The sequence below is a fragment of the Oryctolagus cuniculus genome, chromosome 7 (genome assembly GCF_051225735.1).
Source record: "Oryctolagus cuniculus isolate XC-2025 breed Fujian yellow rabbit chromosome 7, ASM5122573v1, whole genome shotgun sequence".
Classification (NCBI taxonomy): Eukaryota; Metazoa; Chordata; class Mammalia; order Lagomorpha; family Leporidae; genus Oryctolagus; species Oryctolagus cuniculus.
Genome location: NC_142873.1, coordinates 112,039,109 through 112,064,348, shown reverse-complemented (window position 1 = coordinate 112,064,348; position 25,240 = coordinate 112,039,109). Strand labels below are relative to the sequence as shown.

The following is a 25,240-nucleotide window of genomic DNA, read 5'->3' as shown; positions in this document are numbered from 1 at the left end:
CTGTACCATTTTCAAATACATTTTAAGATGCCAGTATTTCTCAACATTACAGAAATACAGAGCACTGAAGCTGGCCATTTCCTTAAGATCGTCTACTCTAACCTCATCATTTTTCATATCTGACTTTAAGGGCATTTTAATAATAGGATAGGCTTTTAATAAAGCATAGGCTTTTAATAAAGCAGCACCTCCTACGAAGAAGGCCAGAATCCATGGAGGTGAAACAATGTGCAGGGTCACACAGCTACTCGGAGGCAGAGCCAGGAGACTGATGTCCGGGAGAGAAGGGACTGGCGGTTTGAACTGGGGCTTAGGAAGTGAGTGCAGGGTTTCTGTTTCACAAAAGTGTTTTTGTTTGTTTGTTTGTTTTTGTTTGTTTGTTTGTTTTTGACAGGCAGAGTGGACAATGAGAGAGAGAGAGAGAGAAAGGTCTTCTTTTTGCGTTGGTTCACCCTCCAATGGCCGCCGCGGCCAGTGCGCTGCGGCCGGCGTATTGCGCTGATCCGAAGGCAGGAGCCAGGTGCTTCTCCTGGTCTCCAATGGGGTGCAGGGCCCAAGCACCTGGGCCATCCTCCACTGCACTCCCTGGCCACAGCAGAGAGCTGGCCTGGAAGAGGGGCAACCGGGACAGAATCCGGCGCCCCAACCGGGACTAGAACCCGGTGTGCCGGCTTGTGGCGCCGGCCTTCACAAAAGTGTTTAATTTATAAAAGCCCAACATACATTAGACTGACCCAGGCGCATTGGAACCCTGAAGAACAAAAGCATGCAATTCAAAGTTTTCCTTGAAGAGTTGATCTTCACAGATTGCCATGCAGTAGTGTGTGTGTGTGTGTGTTTGTGTGTGTGTGTGTGTGTGTGTGTGTGTGTGTGTTAAACCTGTGCTTCCTTCTGTGTTCCTGGGTAGCTTTTTGGTGCACATTTTTCTAACTTCTGTCCTTCCCAGTACAGACGAAGGTTAAAATTCCTATCTACCTCCACGGGCAGGCACTGTAAAGTGTTTCCACATGAGGCAGGCAGTGGGGAGGACCTTTGATTTAAAGTTCAACATTTCCATTTGTAATTTTGGCTAATTTCTGTGCTCGCATTAATTAAACGGAAATTGTTTAATTAGAATAAAACTAAAATTGATCATTAGGATTAATTTAACCTGATAAGCTTTGTGTGTCTTTCTAGACAAATATTATGAAATACAGTAATAATGAAGCAATGAGAGGTGCAATTTCCCACCCTACACTGATTTTCCTGGCTGCTGGTTGTTCCCTGCCATCTGAAACATGCGGAGTGCCGCTCTGTTGTATCACCACCAGGCAATAGGGCTCTGCTGTGCCTCCTAGTTGGCGTCTTCCCAAAGGTTTTTTTTTCCTGCCAAGGTGTGGGAGTGCACCCGGTTCTCCTCACACACCCTCATCTTGTCCCATCCCCGCCATCCTTCGGGAAACTCTTTGCGGGGCTCCTCCCCTGGGCCTGACTTCACAGCGACCTTTGTAAACCAAGAGCTGCTGAAGAAACTCCTTCTGGAATTCACTAATGTTCCCTCTGCCTGGGGTCAATAATGCTGAATGCAGATGGCCCCCTTGCACCCCTTCCTGGCCGCTTGGTCTGAGTAGGAACCAGGCATGGAATTAGGCTTCACAGGATGATGAGAGATTCCAGCCACTGAAAAACTCACTGTAAGGAAGCACGAGAGAGAAGACAGCTCCATGCACCTGCTGGGATCACCATGGATAAATTAAATCTTTGAAAAAATCTGCAGTCTGTTTTGGGTTTCAGATTCCTCCCATTCACCATTTTGACAAAATTGCTTTTGTTGTTGTTATTAAAGATTTTATTTATTTATTTGAGAGGTAGAATTACAGACAGACAGAGACAGAAAGGTCTTCCATCCTCTGCTTCACTCCCCAAATAGCTGCAATGACTGGAGCTGAGCCAGGAGCCAGGAGCTTCTTCCGGGTCTCCCACACAGGTGCCAGAGCCCGAGCACTTGGGCCATCTTCTGCTGCTTTCTCAGGCCACAGTGAAGAGTTGGATTGGAAGGGGAGCAACCGGGACACTAGCCGGTGCCCATATGGGAGGCTGGCACTGCTGGCAGAGGCTTTGCCTACTATGCCACAAAAATAGTGACATTGGTAATTGTGTTTATGTGGTGTCGTATAGCTACCCTTAGTGGCAGGGTCAAAAGGTCTGTGGGAAAAAAAAACAAAATTGAGTTGATATTTATGAAAAAAAAGAGAAGCAAAAAACAGACAAAAGGAAGGACACATGACTCTTAGCCATTGGGGGTTGGCTGACCAATGATAAGACTTATCTTGTATGCAGATTATCATCTTTCTGCATATTGATTGGCTAAATGGTCCTGGCCAAGGGCTAAGAGACTCTTTAAGAGTTGTGAGCCCTAATTCCACCCAATCACCATACATTAACTGCAGCCCCAAAAGAAGCTATTTGCCATCCATTTCTGTAAAACATCATCTAAATGGATTTTACTTTTATTCATGTCCTTATCCTGTAGAAGAAATTTTTAATTTTCATAGCAAAGAGTTTCATTTGGAAGCATAATCATATTTAATTTGATTTTAGAAAACCCTTCCTGTTTTTCAGCATTTGAACTAGGCTGAGGTCAGAGGATTGGGAAGAAAGAGTAAAAGCTCGGCTCATTAGCTAGTATGCTCATGCTCTTATTGTACTTGTCCAAGAAAAGACCATGGGCTAGCATAGAAAGATGAAGATGAAGGTTTTGGCTTTCCCAACACAGGAGGGAATCTCCTTCCATTCCAAAAAAAAAAAAAAAAAAAAAAAAAACCAAGAACATCAGCTCTGCTCTCTTGGAACAGTAACTACAGTTGCATCAGGAGATAAGCACTGCAAAGAGTTTTTTATTCCATCCACACAACCACCATGCTAGGAAGGAAGGTGGGCTTAAACCTTCTCAATAGAGGAGCAAGCTGAAACCCACGTTCACCAGACTCCTATTCTATCCACCCTCAGCTATGCAGTTTCTTCTCTGAGCCCCTCTAGAGCTATTTGTCTGACTCATCACATAGCATTGTGCAGGGAAGCACCTGCTGACCCAGGGCTTGCTGGGAATGCCACAACCTGCAGTGTTGCTGAGCATGGTTACCCATCAGGCAAGAGCTGCTCTGAAATAAGATGCTGTAAGTCTCTGACCTTGCCCTGAGCTTTTGACGACGGTTAGTGCCAGTGGTTTATTACTCCTGTACCTACTTTCTTGCTAGATAAACTCAGATTCAGAGAGAAGTTGACAGGTAGAATCCCTGATCCTCTTTATCCCTCTCCCTTTCCATTTCTGTCCAGTAAGGACTGTGGATACTTTCTCTGAACTCCTGGACCCTTGCTTAACATCAAGGGTAAGACTTAACTGCAGTCAGCCAGCACATCAGCTCTTTCCAGACTTGGTCCCTACATGCATCTCAGAATCCCTACTTCAACTCTTTCTAAATCTAAACTGAAAATAACCATTTCTTCCTCTCTGGTACACCTCTTTTTTTTTTTTTTTTTTTGGTTGGAAAATCCCTAAGATCCTCCCTTTTTTTGTTGTTTGTTTGTTTATTTGAAAGGCAGAATCACAGAAAGAGGGAGAGAGGGAGGGAGGGAGAGACAGAAAGATCTTCTGTCTGCTGGATCACTCCCAAAATGATCACAACAACCAGGGCTGGCCTAGGCCAAAGCCAGGAGCCAGGAATTCCATTGTGGCCTCCCACACAGATGGCAGGAACCCAAGTACTTGAATCATCATCTGCTGCCTTCCAGGGTGTGCATTAGCAGGAAACTGGATAGGAAATGGAGGTGAGCCTCGAACCCAGGCACTCCAGGATGGGATGTGGGCATCTCAAGCAATGGTTTAACCCACGAGCCCACCCCCACCCCCCGAGATCTTTTTGACCTCAAAAACCTCTGAGGTTTTTTGGTAAGCATAACATGGAATCTCTTTTAGGTTGGGGGCATTCCTCTGCAAAACACTTTAACTATATTTTCCAGGTTTTTTTTTTTTTTTTCCAAAAAAGTTGGAAATGAAAACAGAAGAATCTGAAGTCCTGGCTTTCTAGAATCTAGAATATCCTCATACATCTAGACTCCGTTAGTCACCTTTTCACCCTTAATTGTTAACCCAGATGCCCTATAGGGAAAGTAAAGAAGGCTGACAATTCCTTTGGTCCCTGCCCTGCCCTTCTTTCTGTCTTTCCTTGCCTCTACTGTAGAAACGTTTCCTCCTCGGTGAAGCTCTGTGCTGCCGAGCTTGTGAGTGGGAAATGCCTGAGAATCAGTACAGATTCCAGCTGTAAAGCATTCCTTCACCAAGCCCTGGAAACTAGCATGCTGAGGCCGGCAGAGTTCAGAGGGAGAGCATGTAAATGAGGCTCAGTTATAAACTCCTGAGGAGCGTTTTATTTCATTTAAACCTGAACTTGAACTCGTAAATGTGTTCTTGGAGAACAATACAGAAAGGCTGCTGCAGTAACACAGGAAGTCATATTTTAGCTCAGACAATTCACTTCTTTAAAAGCAAGAAATATCTTAAAGTATTTTTTATTTGAACCGTCATGCAGAATAGCACAAGTTGGCATGCCTGCAAGACTCTTGTGAGTGTAGACTCAGAATGAGTGAAGATCTATCATTTGAACTTACCTTCATTCTTGGAAAATAAACAGTGGGAGCTCCTAACTGTTTTTGTGACTTAACAAGAGACGAGGATCTTAAAGAACCAATGAACATGCAACAGTTATGCAACCTGTACTTGATTTTATCAAATGATAGAAAGGGATACTGGAGACACGTGATTGTTGCAGTGTAGTATGGTGCATGTGTGTCTTCTGAGTCCCTTCTAAATCTCGGTACTGGTAGAGCACTACCTAATGGAGTTGATCAGAAGACAAAGTGAGAGTGATTTTTTTGTCTGCATGTTTCATTTTATAAAACACATACTTAAATGTGTCCTCGACAGTCTTTGCTTCTGAGATCCCCTCCACCTCCAAAGTCACTACTAGAAAAGATAAAAATAAGTGAAAAAGTTTCTGTGTTAGAATGCTATTACCTCTCTGGAAGGCATTAGATCCCCAACACGGAAGCCAGTAGCTCTCCAAGTCACATGTGTTACACACATGTGCACATCATAGATAAGGCTCTGCACAGAGACTGGCAATGCTACGGGGTCTCCCATTACAAAGTCTCCACCCCGTTCCCATCAGAAGCTTCCTGTTGCCCTAATTGTTTGTAGTACTGAATATTGCTTAGTTGTAAACTTAATCTACAAGTTTAGAAGGAAATAAATCTGAACATAAAAAGCATTTGCTGTTTCAGCATTAAAAATATATATCGGCATTTGAAACTGCAAACTCGTCCATGTGGGTTTGTTTTGCAAGTCACGTCTCAACAAAGACAAGTTTTGTGGCCATAAAACCCTAAATCCTGCCACATTCTGGGAAGGTGGGGGAGAGCATCATTCACTGGGCCCCAGTTTGGGCTTTGGGGATGTCACACAGAGCTTGGAGGTGCTTGGGGCAAACCATTCTGTCTTCATCCAGGGTTTTTGGCTCAGATAAAACCCTGACCGCCCTCCCCCACTCTAGGCTCCCTATGTAGCTCACATCAGTGCCTCCTTTAATGATGCTGCTTTTGTTTAATTGCCAGTATCTCAAAGTCATTTTGTGACTTTGAGTTTGTTATTCTTGTCCCCAAAGCTGTGATAATTGGTAGACTGAGGCCTGACTTAGAGAAAAGCTTAGGGGGAGCCACCAATGTCCCACAGGTTAGGACATAGGTCTCTAACTCCATGATCTGACTTTTTCCACGGTCAGGTTCACGCTTACTTCCGTGAGGGATATGAACAGTCTCACTGCTGCCAATAGCACATCTGCACCATGAACAAGAAAAAAAGGATTCCTGGAACCAGTCAAATGTAAAAGCAGGTGTTCCTAGAGGGAAAAGAAAGGGATTGGAACAGGACTTGGTGTGTATAATTGGAGAGGCCTCAGGAGGTACCTGGGTCCCAAAGGCCAGCCAGTGACGGAGCTGGGCTTGGACCAGAGCCCCTGACCAGCTCAGGACCCTGCCGCATCTTACTGTGTTCTCTGTGCTGGCTGGCCACCCTTACTGTGCTTTCCCGTGAGTCTGCCAACCGGGATGCCACAGCCAACTCCCCATTCTGCCTAAAGTTCTGCTCTGTGCCACCTCTTCTCTGGCTCCCCACAGGAGCCTTTGGTTCCAGCTGCTCAGCCAGGTGGCTGCAGTTGGCAGCTCAGGGCCATCGTCTTGTCCTTCTTAATCCTGTGAATGGAGTAGGAAGACCCAGTATTCTGACAGCCTTAGAGAGAGGAGGGGTTGGCCTTGGCCGCAGGCAGGAGGGAGGGAGAGGCTGGTGTGAGGGCTGGGGGAGGGGGAGGGAGACAGGGGCAGCGGACAGTGGAGGATGAAAGCAGAAAGAAGCCAAGATCAGTGCCCAGGACCTTGTGTGATGCGCCTGCAGGTGTGGTGCAGAGTCTGAGCAGCTCCCAGGGCTGAAAAGGTTAGTTTGGGAAATCAGTTTCCAGCAAAGGGCCTGATCTTCTGGCCTCCTATCGCAGGGTGTCTCTGGGAGGAAATTTGAAATAGCTGGACTTTTCACTCGAATGTCATTTTCCCGCTTGCTGGGTTGTCTGTACCTGTGCAGTGCAAACCGTGTGATCTGTGTGACAGACCTGCTTGCGGTCCTGAGTCATGTTTGGGAAGCGCAGGCATGAGTAAGCTCACAGGGGAACGGTTATTATAATGCGGCCACGCTCTACTGAGCGCAATGTCCACTCCCACGCCTCTCTCTTTAAACAAGAAAGGTTCCCTCCCTGGGCCACCATTGGGCCAACCCCAAGTGTGAGTGTCTGCACTTGTTAGACAACAGGCATTTAATTAAAACTGGAATCCAATGTGTAGGAAACATAGATTTTTTTCATTTCATAGCTCCCCAGGAAACCATAGTCCCTGCCTCTGCCTCCCTCCCCTCCTCACCCCCCACTCTTCTCAACTCTCCCCCTTGAAAAAAAAAAAAAAGGCCAGGGAAAAGATTATTTTAATGTGAAAATCAGCAATTACAAAGGGCAAGGCCGCCTCTGTATTTTTGCCTGGAGGGCGACATGAGCCACTACTAATAGAGCCAGTATTGTGTCTTCAGCCCAGAGCCAACTCTTTAATGGCTATCTTCTTATCTTGAGAAGGGTTTGCCCCGCTTCAGGACACGGAACTAGGAATGAATGAATTTGGGAGGAAAATCTTTCATCTTGCTCTTGTGCAATAGAAGGGGTGGCCTGATGCCTCCTGATAATTGTTGGACTTTGTGGAGTCACCAGATTTAAAAGAGACCAGATAATAAGCACAGGGCCCCAGTGGGAAACCCAGCCCTCGGAACCCATCCAGGGCGCTGTCTGGGCTCCACCCCGAAGCCCCAGCAGATAGGAACTCTGGACGATTCCGCCGGGTTGGGTCCTCGTCCCTTCATCTCCACACTGCACCTCAGATCTCAAGCAGCTTCCGTGGCGCGGGCTCACTTTAATGGATAGAATCTATTTTTCATGAAAAAGCAGGAAATAAGCTGTCTCTTTCATAAAAAGATTTACAAAATGTAATCATTGTTGAAATATTCCCTTTGAACTGCCGTGTCCACGGGGGTCTCCGGCTCCCAGAGCCAGGCTTCATTAGAAGCCCCTCCTAAGCGGCTCCAAAAGGGCAGGTACGCTGGTGGGGCCCGGCTTTGATGTCCTGAATGAATGAAAGAAAAGCACAATAAAAAAGAGCTGTTGATCAAGCATAAAATACTCTTTAAGCTGACAGAATAGCAGCGTTAACACACCCTAAGCTGCTTTTAGTTTTTCCCTTTTTTCCTCACATTTTCCTGTGCTTTGTGTACAGTGGGGGTTTGTATTTTATAAGAAGTCTCTGATCTATGTAGTATGCCATTCGCTAACAAAAACCAAAATAGGATTGTTTCTGTCCCACTTGGTTGCCTGACGACTCCCCCCCTCCCCGCCGCCCCCCCCCCCCAACCCCTGCCTCTGAGGCACACAGTTTAGCCTTCCAAGGCAAGGGCCCAAATGCCTTTCATAAACTTGAGCCAATTCCTTTTGTGCTGTTGGTTTCGCCGCTCTGATTTTAATACCGCAATTAAAGACAGATTTTTATTTTCTCAAGAACTTTCTCTTGCGACTGGGGAAATGGAACTGACACAGCTGCTACTTTTAACTAAGAAATTATATCATTAAATAAGAGAAAACGGACTTGGAGTGAGTGCTCTCCTAGGCAACTAGTCTTTAGGTCCCACGTGGACGGTCAGGCCTCTGGAACGTTCTGTAGTTCAAGAATCCATCTACCTCTGCTTTCTGGGTTTTGACACTTGCCCCTGGGCAGGTGTTATCTCATTTAATCCTCACAAAACTGAAAAAGTTGTTCTCTCCATTTTATGGAGTTGAAAACTGAGACTCAAGGCACTAAGTGATTTGCCTCCAATGATCTGGTACGAGGATTCTGTTAATTCCCACACCAGAGTCTTAGCTGTCAGCTGCCACACAAGCAGCCCTCCAGTCAGTCTTCAGAGCAGATCTGACTGTGCCAGAGTGCAGCTTTTAACGCAGAAGTCTTTGGTTCCAAGAGATAAAAGATTATTTGATGAAAATATTTTTAAAAGCCAAAAGAAAAATTCACTCGGTGGTAAGAGAGACACTTGGGCAAGCTGGAGCGTCGTTAAGGGATTCAGACTTTGGGACAAGTCCGAATAATTGGATTGTGTGTGTACTCTCCAGGTTTGGAGGTCCTGACTGGCTTATTGGGTAAAAAAGATTAGTGTTTTCCCGTCTTGAGGTCTTGGCTGGGAGCAGCGCAGTCCTTCTCCAGGGAGCAGTGGTTTGGACAACTCCGCTGTGCTTGTAGTAAGCAGGCAGCAGGCCATGTTACAAAGCTAACGCACATGCTACTGCTGCAGTTGGCTGCAGCTCCTCGGGCGGAACCGCCTGTGGCGGCTTGTGGAGACTTGGGTCTCTCTGGGGGCAGCGCCTGTCATCTGGGGAGACGCGGCCTGTGTGCTCAGCATGGGTGTAGCAGAGCGGTGCGACAAAACGTCCATTCAGATGCTTTGTTTTACCCTCAAGGTCACTGGCACCAGGCTTTGGGAACCTGGGTACAACTTGTCCATCTGTCCTTCCTTCCTGCCTCTCTCCCTGCAGCCTGCTGCCTCTTTCCTCAAAACAGCTTTTATGGAGCACCTACCCTGCCAGCCCACAGGCAAGACATTAGGGATGCCACACCGGAGAAGAAACTGTTTTTTTTTTTTTTTTTTTTTGACAGGCAGAGTGGACAGTGAGAGAGAGACACACACAGAGAAAGGTCTTCCTTTGCCGTTGGTTCACCCTCCAATGGCCGCCGCGGCCGGTGCGCTGCGGCCGGCACAACACACTGATCCGAAGCCAGGAGCCAGGTGCTTCTCCTGGTCTCCCATGGGGTGCAGGGCCCAAGGACTTGGGCCATCCTCCACTGCACTCCCTGGCCACAGCAGAGAGCTGGCCTGGAAGAAGGGCAACCGGGACAGAATCTGGCGCCCCAACCGGGACTAGAACCCGGTGTGCCGGTGCCACAAGGCGGAGGATTAGCCTAGTGAGCCGCGGCGCCGGCCAAGAAACTTCATTTTCTAGGGAAGAAAACAGGTTAATTACTATTTAGGAACAGATGTGAACCCTGGGGGTTCAGGTCCTGAGATGGGGCCCCTCGGAAGAAGGGACATCTATTCTTAGACCACAAAGACTAGCAAGTATTAGCCAAGCCTGTGCCAAGACCCAGGGGGACAAAGCATTTGACTCTGGGGAATCTGGAAGAAGTTCACCAGACACAAGTGCTGAGTGCACATGGTGAAAAGATAAGGCCACAAAGGTGAGTGGGGCCGATCAGGGCCCATTCATGCCTTAATAGTTTCCTGTACAATAAATAAGTCTTGGTTTCGACTTATTGGAAACAGGTTTTCTTTAATTAACAAAATAAAATCAGACAAGAAAAATGACTGCAGAGATCAAAGCCTGGAGCTGGAAACACCACTAACACACACCTGTGTACAACACGTCACCCTTTGCCGGAGAAACCAGTGTAAACCATGGCTTTCCTCCCGCATTCTGCATCTGCCGTGGAGTCATTCTCAGGACCACCTTCTGAGGTCCAGGGGACAGGGTCGGGCTCACTCCGAGTCCCGCAGCTCATGGGAAAGTGGGACGTGGTCCTGGATCACGGAACACTGAGCCTCCCTGGCTGACACGCATGTGAAAAGATCCCACTGCATGCAGAGCAAAGCCTCTGGTGCCACAGTCTGACGTCCAGCTCCTTCCTGCTAGGCGTTGAAGCTGTTCCAGGCAGAGACTCATTTTATCCATTGCATCCCCAGAGCCTCAAGTCCATAGCGCCAAGCACAGAGTAGGCCTTAGGATGTGTTGAATGAGTGAGCAAATGCCCCCACATGGTTAATACGAATGTGAGAAACTAGGAGTACTCTGTGAGGCCCTGTTTAACTTCCATCACATTGGAAGAGGGAATGGGTCTAACCAGGATTGGGGCTGATTTGCCAAAGACAATTCATTTGGGCTAAATAGTGGCCTTGAGTGCATCCAAACAAGAGCCGGAAGCCAAAAATGACAAACTGGATTGCGTGACCCAGCAGAGGTAGTGTCTCCTCAGAAGGGAAGACAGAGCAGCGATTGCTACTCCCACAGCATTGGCAGTGGGGGAAGTGTCGGGGCGTGGGGGCGGGGGGGCAGCATCTTGCCCCCCCCCCCCAGTATTTTCAAGTTTCCGGTCTGTGTGTGTGAATGTCCTTAAATAACCCACCTTGCGTGGAGAAGAAAGCCAAGTGTCACACCCAGTTCTGGATTCCACATTAACAACCTCCTTCCGCAGTGTTAAACTTTGCCCTTGAGGCCTTTTGTTTAACTTTTTAACTTGAAAAACAGATTCTGCTGCGTCACAGTCTGTCCCGCCCTCCTCAGCACCGTCTCCCTGTTCTGGTTAAAGTGAAATGTCAGGATCAGAGACATGTCTTCTTCGTGTTCTAAAATGCGCATTGACGCTGTGTTGCCACAAGGAGAGCGTACAAGGCGTTTTAGGAAGTGGTCCTACGCGGTGGAGTGCTTGTGGGCAACCAAGGAGTTGAGTCTGGTGGCACCAGCAACCGTGTCTTCAGTAGCCTCAAAACCAAATCTTGGCCTCTGTTTTCTGATTGGCCTCCTCCCCACTCCCCACCCCCCACCCCGTGAGGCATGAGGAACAGAATAAACTGGCACCACAGAGGTACCTGCCACCACTTCAGGCTTCCTGTTTTAAGATGCAGTTGGATAGTTGCTGTTTATGGTTCAAGAAAACCTGAGGACTCTTAAGTGTTCCAGGATGCAGGCAGAGTGGGATTCGAACTTTCATGGAGCTGTAAATTAAGGGGCGAGACGTGTGATAAAATTCCTTAGAGAACTGTGGGGGGGAATAGGTGCTCCCTGCAATGGTTAACTGAAATTTTATAAGCACATTCAGTGTGGAGCTGTTTAGCATTACATGAGTTGAATACCTTAGAGACGCCACATCTGCAGGCACTTTATTAAATCCTTAGTCAGCACTTTCCAACCTGATGCGATTACTTCTTCATTTGACTGGAGAAAAGGAAAGCTGAGCTCTTGTCCTGAACTGCAGATTTCTTTTGATGTTTCACCTTGAAAACCGAAAGAGGACAATTACCCCCACCCCTCTCTCCCGCTCCTCTCCCCAGCACATCCCAAAGTGTATACACTGTGAACGTCACCGACAGATTTTACACCGCCAGAGCCTTTGTGGGAGTGTGGATTTATGAACCTCCACAACAACCTTCGTGGAATGTTCCCGAAGGGGGGGAAAAATAAAGTGCTGTGTTTACTTCCTTAATGTAAATGTATCAAGATAACATCAGCCTATATTGTATTGGAATATTGCAACTCCCTGCAGATAAGGGACAGGGATTCCTCTGTGGTTTTTCTGGATACATTGAGTTTGATTTAACCTATATGTCAGTGAACGTCTGAAGATGACTTTTTGACTCTCTGTAAACGGATTTCGTGTAACCTGGCAGCATTTCCCAAGTGAGGTGCCATTCAACTCCAACAACCTCACGGTTTCAGATCTCTTTTGTGTTTTTCCTGGGTGGCCCAAGAAGAAAATACTCTGAATCGTTCTTTGATGTTCCCACACGGGTACTGCTTGAATAATAGAAGTTGTAAGAAAATATCACAAGGAAAATGGGCTTCTCCCAGTGTCACCTCGTGCAGCCGATGTTCTGAGCAGTATGTGAAAGTTTAGGGAAAGTGAGTGGCATACACACACGTGATTATCATACCCATCACAACCAGATTAATGTGCACCTCCAACTGCCAACTGATGGTGAGAAAATTCGGTGAAGTGGATGAATTTTATTATTATTACTATTATTATTATCACTGTTGGGACTATTTAGGTGCCTCCTCTGCAAAAAAGTGATCTGATCAAGGAGATCTCATTCAAAAAAAAAAAAAAAAAGAAAGAAAGAAAGAAAGAAACTCCCCATGTGATTCCCCTAACTGGCTTCCCAATCTGGAAACCCTTGGTCAAGTAGCTGGGTTAATTGTCATGAAGATTAGTGCGATGTTGAAATAAGGACTAATGGTCAAATTACAGGAGTGAAAAACTTTAAGAATAGGTTTTGGTTTGGGCCTGAAAGGGTTAATTAAGGTTTTTTCACGGGTTATTAAAGACCCCCAACCCCTGCCTTCAGGAGTCATATTGACACCCCACCACAGGGCAGCCTGGCTCCTCTATTGCCGTGTTGCTGGTCCGAGCATAATAGGCGTCTGTGTCTACAAATCATTGCTAAAATCATCTCAAGGAAAAAAAAAAGTTCGAAAGCTTTAACGTTAGACAAAAGCCCAAGAGTTGCAGTGCGCAGCTCAAAAACCCGGAGTCAGCAACTTCTATTGATTAAAAACTAACCTTTAAAGTAACTCTGAGAGTGTGTGGTTAGCATTTAAATTTAAACATGTCATGAGTTGATTTGTGTTACTGAATACCAACTCAGAAGGAGTAACATTCACATCGCATTTTTTTTTCTAATTCCCTTAAGCAGCTAAAGTATTTCATGAAATGTCAATAGGGCAAAAAGAAAAAGGGGAGGGGGAGCTGATACTGGGCCCTGTCGTTTTCTTTCCCATGCAAATATTCACCCCCCAAAAGAAAAGTGTGGAGAGTGAAACACAATAATTAGTCCTTTGTCTAACTTTCCCAAGTGCCAGAGAAAGACAGATTAATTAAATATACAACAGTGTTGGTTTTTGGAGTGGGGGTCTCGCTTGCTGTGTAGGTCATAAATTAGGCAGAATAAATACTTCAATGTGTTTGCAGTGGGCCTGCTACGTCAGAACCACTGGAAGGTTGGTGGGAGGAGAGCGGAGGGTTTCTTGCTAATGATAGTCACGTCTGGGTCTGTCTGGTTGCTCTTAGCAACCAGACATGATGTAACACCAGGATGAACTTGAACTTGGGGGACTTGAAAAGAGAACAATAGACCAGAGCAATCAATAAAGCCTATTTCAGTGAAGGATTACAGAGCTGCTCTGGGGTAACCTTGTCGGCAAGGCACATACTGAATAGTAAGATGTGTGAAGAAACTTTTTTTTCCCCCTGCTTTGCTGTTTTAAGAGAAGTGCAGAGGCACTGCAGATTTTTGTGGTGCCCTGAGGTCTCTCGTCCAGCAACTGTGGGATGGAAAACTGCTCCCCCTACTGACTCACCAGGTCCCGCGCCTTCGCTGCAAGATCCACAGGACTGTCACATTGCAGAAGTCTGGAATTTCACAACTGACTTAGAGAGTGTGAAAACAGAAATCGTAAGCGTTACCAGCCGCACCCAAAGTGTGACACTGTTTTGTTGAAGAGAGAACGCGGCTGTAACACGGATCAGAGTCAGCTGTCGGGAGAGGCCTCCTCCAGACACCCGTTGGCTTCGGCCTCCCTCTCCTTCCTTTCCCCCTCTTGGTTCTTTTGTCCGGGCAGATTGAGGCCGTGTGTATTTGCCAGGATGATTTCCTTTCAGGACACAACGGGCTTTATTGTGTTCCTCAAAGCATGTGGGCAAAGAATAACGTCGAAAGGTATACAGGATGAGTCGCTTCTCAGTTTAGGCTTCGGTTTTTTTAAACTCCTCTGGAAATCAAAGGTAGCTTGTGTGACCAGGAAATCTTACACCCAGCTCCACATAGCCACTGTTGAGCCATTTATCCCTGGGATCTAACGAGTCCTTACCTTACCTAACAGAATCTCATGGGCAAGGGTGAGCCTTTACCTGGCTGAATCCACCCCAGTCTAACCCTTTCTGATTCTGTCAACTCCAAAGAACTCAGAGCATTGACTTTTGCCAGTAGCTGATGGTTTTTCTGTGACTAAGGATAAATGTAGTGAATTGGTCATGGTATCACTGGAGAAAAGGTGGCAGAAGCCATACCCATTTTTATTTCACTTGAAAACCAACTCTGCTATTTGCTCATAATTGGTCACCTTGGATGGACACCAGCAGATAAAGTGACATAATCACCAGACTGTTACTAAAAGAAAAGCACCTGTAGATTTGTGAAAGGAAAGCTAACTGGTAATGACAATCCCACAGGCACATGGAAAGCTCGAACTAAATGTTGGCTGGACAGAACACTGGCCTTATTTTCTCCCTCAGACATCGTGGTAGTTAATAGGGTAAAATTTTGATGCTGCTTGATTGTTGTATGTCATAGGCGTTTGGCCTAGTGATGAGTCCCTAGGTTAGGATACCCACTTCTCACATCAGACTCCCTGGGTTCAATACCTGGCTCTGGCTCCTGACTCTAACTTCCTGCTGATGCAGACCCTGGGAGGCAGCAGGTGATGCCTCAAGTACTTTGCCTCCTGCCGCCCATGTGGGAGACCTGGATGGAGTTCTTGGCTCCTGGCTTTGATTTCCCCAATCACTGTAGGCATTTGAGGAGTGAACCAGTAGATGGAACTCTCTCTCTCTCTCTCTCTCTCTCTGCCTCTCAAATTTTGGAAAAAGAATTAAAATTTCACTTTAGAAATATTGAGCAGAGTGGACCATCATTTACAGAAATGAAAAACAAGAAAAATGCCACCCATTTTATCTGTACAGTACTTTCCCGACTTTATCTCCACTTGTTTTTTTTTGTTTGTTTTGTTTTGTTTTGTTTTTTTGACAGGCAGAGTGGACAGTGAGAGAGAGAGAGACACAGAGAGAAAGGTCTTCCTTTGCCATTGGTTCACCCTCCAATGGCCACCGCAGCCGGCGCACCGTGGCCAGCACACCACGCTGATCTGAAGCCAGGAGCCAGCTGCTTCTCCTGGTCTCCCATGCGGGTGCAGGGCCGAAGCACTTGGGCCATCCTCCACTGCACTCCCGGGCCACAGCAGAGAGCTGGCCTGGAAGAGGGGCAACCGGGACAGAATCCGGCGCCCCAACCGGGACTAGAACCCGGTGTGCCGGCGCCGCTAGGCGGAGGATTAGCCTAGTGAGCCGCGGCGCCGGCCCTCCACTTGTTCTTGAGGTGTGAGTTGGCTCTCTGCTAAAGGAATGTCACAGTCATGTCTGCAGCGCCTGCGCCTCAGTTAGGAGGGTAACGTGCAGATCATCAGAGGACCCAGTCAGCCCCACAGGAAACCTCTCCGTTTAGCCACTCTCTGTCCATTCAGCTCTTCTTGGCTAAGAGTGTTCTGTATTCCAGGCATGGGGCTAGGTGCTGAGGATTGAATTATAAGCAGGAAGGTTGACTGTCTTGTCCTCCTGCAACAGCTCCCCACCAGACTACAAAACCTGAATTTATATTGCAAGTGGCCAGAAATACCTCGTTTTGTAAGACATGCTCAGAATGCTAGCATCCCCCAGTGAAAACAATGAATTTTCATTTCACAGCAATAAGATGGGTTTCAGCATCTCAGGATTCACTCTCATTTGTCATTCCTTGGCTCTTCCCAACGAAGCAGTCCCTCCTCCCTAACCTAGATCTGGATTTCCGGGCTGGAAAGGCACCTTCCAGCAAATGCCATGTTACCAACTGTGCTGCTAATGATGCTTTTCTTTTTTTCTTCTAGTCCTGGTACCTGGGATAAAAGTTGCAGCATCCCATCATCCACCAGACAGACCACCTGACCCCTTCTCAACTCTGTAACATGGACGCAACCTCAACCCAGCGCGGTTACAACTTCACTGTCAGTGGAAGGGGAGGAAACCCGATTCAAATCAACTTGTACATGGAAACAGCGAGCATTATGGTCAAACAGCAAAGGCCATAACCTTTTGGGATTTTTTTTTTAAATACTTTAGGGACTGTTGTAATTTCTCATATGGTGCTGGAAATGGTTGGGCTGTGTAACATTTGAAGTGTTTCCGTGGTAGCGTGAGCATTAGGTGACGTGGCCAGGGGAGGACGACTGTTGCTCACTGACTTCCTGTTGTAACATACTTTCCTTACAGAGCCTGGCTGTTTCACAGTATTTCATGAGGTTACCCACACAGGTGTGGGCCTCCCCGAGCATTTGGGAGGCACACGGAGAACTAAATCTTTCGTAGTAGCTGAGATCTGCAATATATAACTTACGGGACAGTCAAAGGGCAATGTTTTTCTGTAACATAATGGAAAAAGAAAATGCAGTTATGTTCCTTTTATATCTTTTCTTTTAGTTTGGTTTGGTTCAGCAGTCAGCAGTTCAGTATGTAACATGGCCCACAAGGACAACGAATCCACTCACGTTGCAGAGCAATTCCGAAAACGGCAAACTACTACTACTACTACTCTTCAGTTTTTTAAAAGTTTTGAAATGCTGCACTTACATTAAAAAAAAAAAAAAAAACTAAACATTTTTCAACAATTTCAACAATGACACAAAAATTCACATGGAAATGGGGAAGATGGTCTGTTTTGACAGAAACTGACAGGAATCAATCAAAACAATCGAATTTTGAATTGAGTAAAGTGCAATTTCATTGGATAGCTAAATATCTTTGTAAGATAGAGATTGTTGAAAATTCTATTTTTGTTTTTCAAGTCCTTCCACCCCAGGACTCTAAATTATTGGGGTAAAAAACAGCCTTGCAAGAAAAAGGGGAGCTATTTTTGCTTTTTATGTTTTTTATTGTTAAACTTGTATCCCTTTAAAACCTGAAGGAAAATTAAAAAAAAAAAAAAACAAAAAAACAAATCTAATGGTGCTTTTACCACAATATGTTAACTACATTAAATGCTAATTAATTATTTTCTGTTATCAAAGCACATAACTAAAGTGAAATCATGGTATCTGTTAATTTTATAAGCTAGAAGTCACTATAATGAATTATGCCAATTCTGAACATTTTTACATGTATCCGGCAACATAGGATTTATCAGTTATCAGACGCCTCATTGTACCAGAGATTGTCCAGAAGTTTTAAAGACCTTTGCGTCCCTGAACTGGGCTAAGGGAAAAAAACAATAATAATAATAATAAAAAAATAATAATAATGAAGCCAATACTGACACAAACATTGATGCCCATTCAGATCAAGGGTACTTGTTAGGGAAAAACAAACAAAAAATGTTTGCACCCCCCAGATGTCCTGTATCTTATGTAAAAAAACAAAAAATGAAAAAACAGAAACAAAAACACAAAAAAAAAGTGCAAGTGATTTTTCTACCAGACAGCGAAGCACCCCTTTGCTTCCCATGCAACTTCAAGAAGGTTTCCTATACTATACATATATATACGTTCTGGTTGGCACGCCCCGCTGATCAGAGAAAGTCTCTGCATGTTCTAGTGTTAGTAACTAATTTTTATATAGTTAATGTAGGATAAAGTAGAGTGCATTAAGACACAATATTGTAATCCCTCCTCTAGGCACTTGCCTTTAAACTATGTTTTTCAGCCCTTCAGAAGGGCTCTACTACTGTCCTATACAATCAAGTAACTGAAATTCTGGGGAAGACACTTTGCTCTTCATCTTTCCCCCCTGAAACAATGTTGTTTTGTTTTGTTTTTTTTCCTTAATTTGCACGAAAACAAAAATTCCATATCAATGTGCCTTGCCCTGGATAGCGATTATTTGTGGAATTGTTGCACATGCTCCTCTATTTGAAAGGGGGTTTTTCCCTGGTCAAGCATTTGGAGACACTTTTTGTAAATGTGACTTTTCTGTCAGCCATCGTCAGTTTCAACATCTAGAACTCACTAGAAAGTTAGCTGTTCCGCAGATAGGAGTAGTCTTTATTGTCCTGTGTGGTCAGTGGCAGTGCTATTCTGAGATCTGTAGATGCTTAGAATATCAGTATTTTGGATGTTGCTGCATTTTACAATTTATTTGGAGTCTTCCTTTATTTTCCCCCAGATATATGAAAATATGCAATACCTGCTTATATCATGTAGAAAAGCTTAGCAATTATTAATTTTTCTTTTATTTTTTTTTATTTGACCAAAGTCGGTGCTGCACTTGACGCAGTGTGTTTTAGGTGTTTGTCTTTGTACTTTTTTGTGATTTTTGAATGCACGTGCGCAGGAAGGGCTCCTCTTAGAGAAGCAGTCAAACTGTGAAGCACTAAGCTGACCCTGCTTCAAGCAATTTTGTTTTTACAACTGTTCCTTTCACAAGCAAGCCTTAAAAAAAAAGACAACTTCCTTTTTCTTCAGCTCCCACACCCCATTTTTCTTAGCAGACTGCAGTCAATCCACATTCAATAAAAAGTATATAATGCCCATTTTTATATGCACGTTTTTAAACTTCCAAGTTCTGAAAATTGTTTACTGGTTATCTCTATTTAAGGAAAAAAAAATAAAATAAAACATTTTGGATTTTCATATGTGTCTGATAAGTGGTTGAATAGTCGTTGGCGCTGTCGTATGGTGTGATTGTCAGTGTACGGTGTCACTTCCTATAGCCAGCCAGCATACTTTGCCTTCCCCTATAGCACTTAGCTGGGCATTACTTTATTATGACATATGTGCACTAAAAAAAAAAAAAAAAAGAAAAAGAAAGAAAGAAAAAAAATAGCAGCTTTCAGTGCTTCACAGTGAAGGGAAAAAAAGCCTAGACAAACATTTTGTCAGAACCTTGCAATAAGCCAAGGTATTACCAGTAAATTGGTTGTATATACAATAAAATTGCACCCTTTTTTAAACAAAACAAACTAAGCAATAGTTTGGGCAGTTTTAGTTGTTTTTAGTGAGCATGTTGTAGTCATGACTGCAAAGAGAGAATAAGCTGCCCACTCAGAAGATATGTAATTTGTATTGCTGTATAGTTTTATTGATTACACTGATTTATTCTACCCTATTTTATAATGCAGGACTTTTGTAATGTTGTTTAAATGAGGAAAAATTTCTGTCAAATTAGCCTAGTGAAATTTCTGATTGTTCATTATAAAGGCAGCGTTCATAGAATTGCTTTTCTTCCTTTCCCTAACCCCCTTTGGGAACTGGATTTAAGTTTAAAACTTCCCTGTTTCCTTTTTTGTTTTATTTTGTAAGTATTTAAATACAGGAATTTTTTTTCTCAATGGTATAGCATATTCCTATGCTGCAGGAGTATAGGTCTACTGAAAAACCATTGGCAATGGATGTTACAGGTATGCTGTATTTTTGAAGGTATTTTGTCATATTAAGTTGGATGAAGCTAAAATTAGGCAACTCTGAACAGATTTGCAGGAAAAAAAATGTTTTAAAGGCTTTAAAACATTAGGGAGGCAGTCTAGAGTGATCATGAACATGGGTTAAGTATTAAATACACTAAGTTCCAATTTTTGTTCATGTTTCATTGTCCAGAAAGCAGCAGGAAACTGTAGTTCAGTTGTGATCAAACAGGAAAAGAAAGAAACAGCAACAGGACGAGTGTCTGGCTTTTCAGAGTAAAAGCCCAGTGAAGATGTTTGAGGAAGACATTGCTACCCGGGGGGTGTAGACAGACAGACCGAGAGCTATCAGCATCGGAAGGCCCAGCCCTTGGTTCCAAGACACATTTGGATTTTTGCTCTGCCATCTGATGGCATTCGCAGGATTGGCCAACGTGAGCCCCTCTAACGACGCTGTGTGTTTTCTTTGGGAACTCATGTCAGAGGCACAAACACTAAATCTTACTCTGTCCCCTACACCTTTTCTCCTGGCCCTTCTGGGTGCCACTAAAGCGCTCCTTTTCCCATCCTTTCTCCATCCTGGAGCCTCCTGCCGCCACCTCTTGGCCTTTCTGCTGCTTGGCGCCCTGGCAGACAGTTCTTTGTGGTCCCCGCACCCTGCCCTTGCCCCACCACCGGGGCCGGGCTCCAGGCAGGCGGATGAGGCTACACTTCTCGAAGCGTGTGCTCTTCGTTTTCCAACAAAGTGGAAAGGAACCCAAACTTTCCAGAGTCACCGTTTTCAGTCCGCCCACAGGAATATGCGAAATCCATCTCCAGAAAGTTTGTCTTTCACTTTTTTAAACCCTTATCCCCATGTGCTTTGAATTCGGTAGTTACAGTGTCATAAAGCATTTATGAAACTGGGATTAAGGAAAACAGTTTTTCCCCTGTAATTTTTGTTTGTTTTTTGGTTTTGGTTTTGGTTGGGGGGAGGGTGGTTTTAAGAATGTCATTTATTGTACTTGGCATTGCGTCTCTGGAAATATCTCTTTGTCCACAGTGGTGGTAGTTAGTCTCTCTCTCTCTCTCTCTCTCTCTCTCTCTCTACCCCTTTCTCTCTCTCCTGTCTGTCTTTGTCTCTCTGCTTCTTGTTTGCTCCCGTTCTCTTCCTTTCTCTCCTGTGTTTGGGTAGCAGGCCTCCATAGAACAAATCCACAACGCAAACAGCATGGTAATGTAAGGAGAGCTTCCGCGGCACCTCCCGCCCTCCAAGACCTGGCACGAGACAGCCTCAGAAAGCTGCCCTGCCCACTGGCACAGCTTTCATTCCAGTAGGCTTCCAAGGCCAATTCTGTCTTGAAGTCAATGCATGTATTTACTGTTTGACAGTAAACCCGCTCTGCCTTCTCCATGTCCAAGGCTGTGCATTGGTCTAATTAGCGTTGTGTATGTTTCCCTTTTATTTTTTCCAATAAAAAAGCAGTGGGATGAAAATTGCTTTGATATATAGCAGGTAACATTGAAGCTATTCCATAGCACTTAGCTGTAGTGAATACTGTGTCACCCATTCTGAAATCAATTTAATGTTTAATGCAAATCCATTACATGGTGCTATTACAGGCTGACAAAATGATTTACACAAATGTGACAACTTGGGCTCAATTCACTCTGCTTTCCAACAGTGTAAATGCATAGCAGTGTTTATCTGCATGAGAACTATGCACTAATCTATCTGAAGAAAAAAAAAACTATATCAACTTTGGTATCTACTTTCCGTTTACTTCAATCCTTGCCTTTTTGGTCATTGTTATAATGCCAGCTTTAGGACAGAAAGAATTATAAGAAAACCAGCATAATACCTGATATATTAAAATGTAGTGCCTGTGATATCTGTATTATATTGCTCTTCGGACGTAAGAATTTTCTACACCGGTAGCCTTCGCTGTCTGTCAGTCAGGACCTTCTGGTATAGGTGATGTAAAATAACCGTACAATATTAATGCATGCTATTCCATAATGCTTAGTGACTGTATGAATATTACTCAAAGTTATGTTAGTTTTCTTTTTTTTTCTGACTAGGTTCTTGTCAGCTAGGTTTAAGGTATTTCACTGAGAACGCAAATTCTGTCTTTTCTTGATTTCGGCTGTTTTCAGTATTTTGGAGGTATACATGGACTTAAATTCAGTATTACTTGTGTTTTGTTTTTGTTTTTGTTTTCTGTTTTCTTTTTTCCTAGGGGACAAGCATGGGTGTTTGATTTCAGAAATCAGTACCTGGTGAGATTTTTTTTTGTCTCAAAAGTATCATTTGAATTTCAAGCACTCTGCTATGAAGACACTTTGAGAACATTTTCAAGTGAGGGACATTTTCCTGGACCCCCAACGGGAGCTCTGCGGGTGCGGAAGCATTTTCTTAATGGACAATGTTCAGCCAGGTACCCATGCTTGCTCCATCTTCACACCAGACCTCCTCATGTTAAAAGAAAAAAGATTGAAAAAAAAACTCTAAGAAATCATGTGGCTATTTAGTTTCATGCACAGTTGCATTATTTTCTTCAAAAATAAAACTCTGTACAAACTTTGGGCCCGATTCATAAGAAAACGAAGTTTGCTATTAACACGGGATTTTTTTTTTAAATATACTTTTTTTTGGTCAAAATTTGACAACTACTTGCTTCCCAAATTAAAGAAATTGCATCCCGTCCTCCCCTCTCCACCCCACCCAACCTAGCACCTGTCTGCCTTTTATTCCCCAAAAAGGGTCACATTAACCAAATTAGGGGCACAGAGTACAGGGGAGCAGGTACAAGAAACTGCTCACAGAGCCCCAGGGACCACCCCCGGGGGGCCTGAGAACTGGGAGGCAGCGTGTGCAACTCGGCCCTTGTGGCCATGGCGGCTGCCCTGCTGTTTCCCTTTGTGGACTTGTGTGAGCTGATGCAAAATCCAAACCTTCCAAAAATGCGTCTGGACCACAGGAGTATACAGAGGAAGCGCTACCTCTAACCTGCCCAGAGCACCTTTGTGGTGGCCCACGCCCACCGGGCCCTAGAATGTGAACCTTCCTCTGTCTCCAGTGGTGTCAAGGACAAGTAGTGTCCAGTCAGTTGGGCCATTTTTTCCTGCAGTTTTTATGCTCAACTTCTCAAAATAACAAAATCATTTTTTTCCCTTTCACTCTATTAGGACTCTTATTTTTAAAATTTTTTCTTGGGGTAGTCTGTAAATTCACCTCTTTTTCTTCTTCTTTCTAGCAGCTTGATGGAGGGTCATGAGGCCACTGGCCACACTGGGAGGGAGGTGGGAGCGAGCAGCCAGCCTGGTGCTTGCTCCCTAGTCTCAGACCATGGCCTCTGCCCTGTGAGGGAGTTTGGTAGCCTCATGGCTGAGATCCCAACCAGGTGGACCAAGAGCTATCTCAGGTCCTATGAGGTCCTTTGGGAGATTCTCAAAGGCAAATCCATGACCCTCTGCCCCATCCTTAGCCCCAGCCTCTCCCAGGACAGTGCTAACTGGGGACCTTTCCCCACCACACATGGACATCTGTCCATTCAGAACACCTCCATTTGTCATTTCGAATTGTGGGGGGAGGGACTGAAAACTTCTGGTGGTTGGAAGCATCTGTTGTGCAAACTCACACCCCCGTGTTAATAACTGAGTCGGAAATCTGTTTTTATGAGCCGGGCCCCCTGTGCCTCTAGTATACTTGTACTGACTCTCATAGTTACCCTTTTAGTTTTACTGTGTTCTGTGAAAATTTGTAATTGGTTGAGAATCACTGTGGGCGTCCATTCTTATTCAACTAAATCTCCACAGGTTTTTTGAGCTGGTGTGGATTAGTTTAACTCTTGTATTCAACCATTAGTGCTACCACCTTCTCACATTACAATACAATTACTGGAAGCAAGTACTGCATTTCCTATGCAACAAAAAAGGAAAAATAAAAAATTGCTAATGCTATGGGAGAGCCGTGTGGTCATTCGCTTTACATCAAGCCTGGGGTGGTTGAGTAACAGTTCTGGGTGTGGATAGGGGGTTCTCCCAGAAGATGGCCTTTTGTACTAGAGAGAGAAGGAGGGATGATAGGAAGAGAGAGAGGTAGTGTGTGTGTGTGTTTGTGTGTGTGTGTGTGTGTGTTGGCCTTCATGGATGTCAGGCACACTGCATCCTTTGATTTGGTCTAAGGGGCAGTGGTGTTTCATTCAACTGCCTAGAAAGACAGAGGACTGAACACTCACATGACTCTGTGTGCCTGAACTGTCCTAAGTGCTTTATACTTAGTTGATGTAGCACTTAAGGGCCAGCCAGGAATTGAGAGCAGAGCCCCTGCGTTTTTCCAACAGGGGAGCCGGATGTTAACTCCTGAGGCAGGCAGCCATCACCCCTGGAGATGGAGAAACCAAAGGGAACGCGAGGTTCTGGAAGCTGGGTCCTCTAGGAGGTACACCAGACAGCTGGCATTTGAATCTTTTCTGAGGCTGGTCACTTCAAGGAGAAGATATCGCGCGGCTGCTACTCAGATCCTAAGGGGAGTTGGCTGGCGCTAGGACCCTGGAAAGAGATGAAGCCCTGGCTCTTCTGAGAAGCCAAGGCTGGTGCTGGGGGTTTGGGCAGAGCTGGAGGCTGTCAGTGCAGCCGTCCTCTGCTGCTGTGGCATCATGGACAGGAACCAAAACTGGAAAGAAATCCCTTCCTCCTCGCTCAGTCTCCTCAGCTCCTGCCAGTGTCTATCATCGGCTGCCTCTCTTGGTAGCCATCTGGCAGAGGAGTCTGGAAATGGTAATGAGAAAAATGCCCCAGCCCCATGAAGCCTAGTACAGACAAGTGAGCTTGGAGACCAGAGACCATACATAAACAAGCAACATTTAAACTTTGCTACCACCTGGTAAGGTAGGTACTATCTTATTTCCTATTATAGGTGAGGGAACTGAGGGATTAAATAATTTACCCAACATCATGCAACAGATAATTGCCAGAGTGGATTTGAAACTAAAGTGTCTGGCTCCAACCTCCGTGCTATGATCACTGCCGTATGCTGAACTCCATTAATTAATCAAGTGCTTACTCTGTGCCACCAACCAACTATGCCAGAGACTAGGGATAGTAAGTAGAGACTGAGTGTTCTAAGGAAGTGTATAATCCACAGGGCAAAATAAACATTATTGAAATGGCTGTTACTCAGATGAGCAGCAAAAGGTAAGCACGTAGTTGTGATGAGTGCTATAAAGGATTGCATCGCAGAGAAAGCCTAATGAGACCTTCGACAACCAGGCAGCAAGGGGAAGGAAGATTGTTTTGGGTAGAGGAACTGCATGTACACAGGCCTATCGTCGAAAGGAACTCAGCACCTATGAGGCACTGAAAGCAGGCCTGTTTGGATGAAAAGGAGATAAGGAGCGGAAATACAGTTCAAGATCAAGCATGCTATTTAGGTCAAGACACTGAAGGGCCTTGCAGGTCCATGAGAGGCTTTTGTCCTAGCTCCTAAGAACTTTATAAAACACGCATCTGTCAGCTTAGGCTAGGCAGATACTGTCACACACAAGTTCGAAATCTCAACAGCTCACAACAATAAAGGCTTACACCTCAGTTTCCAGATTGCCGAAAGTTGGCTGGGGCCTC

General features: G+C 44.9%; 1 protein-coding gene across 26 annotated transcripts in view; it reads left to right on the top strand.

Moving 5' to 3' along the window:
* NFIA (nuclear factor I A) overlaps positions 1 to 23,578 on the top strand; it is a 620,032-nt gene extending 596,454 nt beyond the window's left edge. For 17 of the 26 annotated variants that reach the window (XM_051857696.3, XM_051857695.3, XM_070078406.2 and 14 more), the window contains one exon: positions 16,134 to 23,578. In XM_051857696.3, coding sequence (XP_051713656.1) covers positions 16,134 to 16,151 — 18 coding nt within the window. In that variant the 3' untranslated portion in view covers positions 16,152 to 23,578. The remainder of the gene's footprint in view (positions 1 to 16,133) is intronic. The other 9 variants (XM_070078413.2, XM_089337317.1, XM_089337311.1 and 6 more) reach the window with 1 other exon arrangement.
* The last annotated feature ends 1,662 nt before the right edge of the window (positions 23,579 to 25,240 follow it).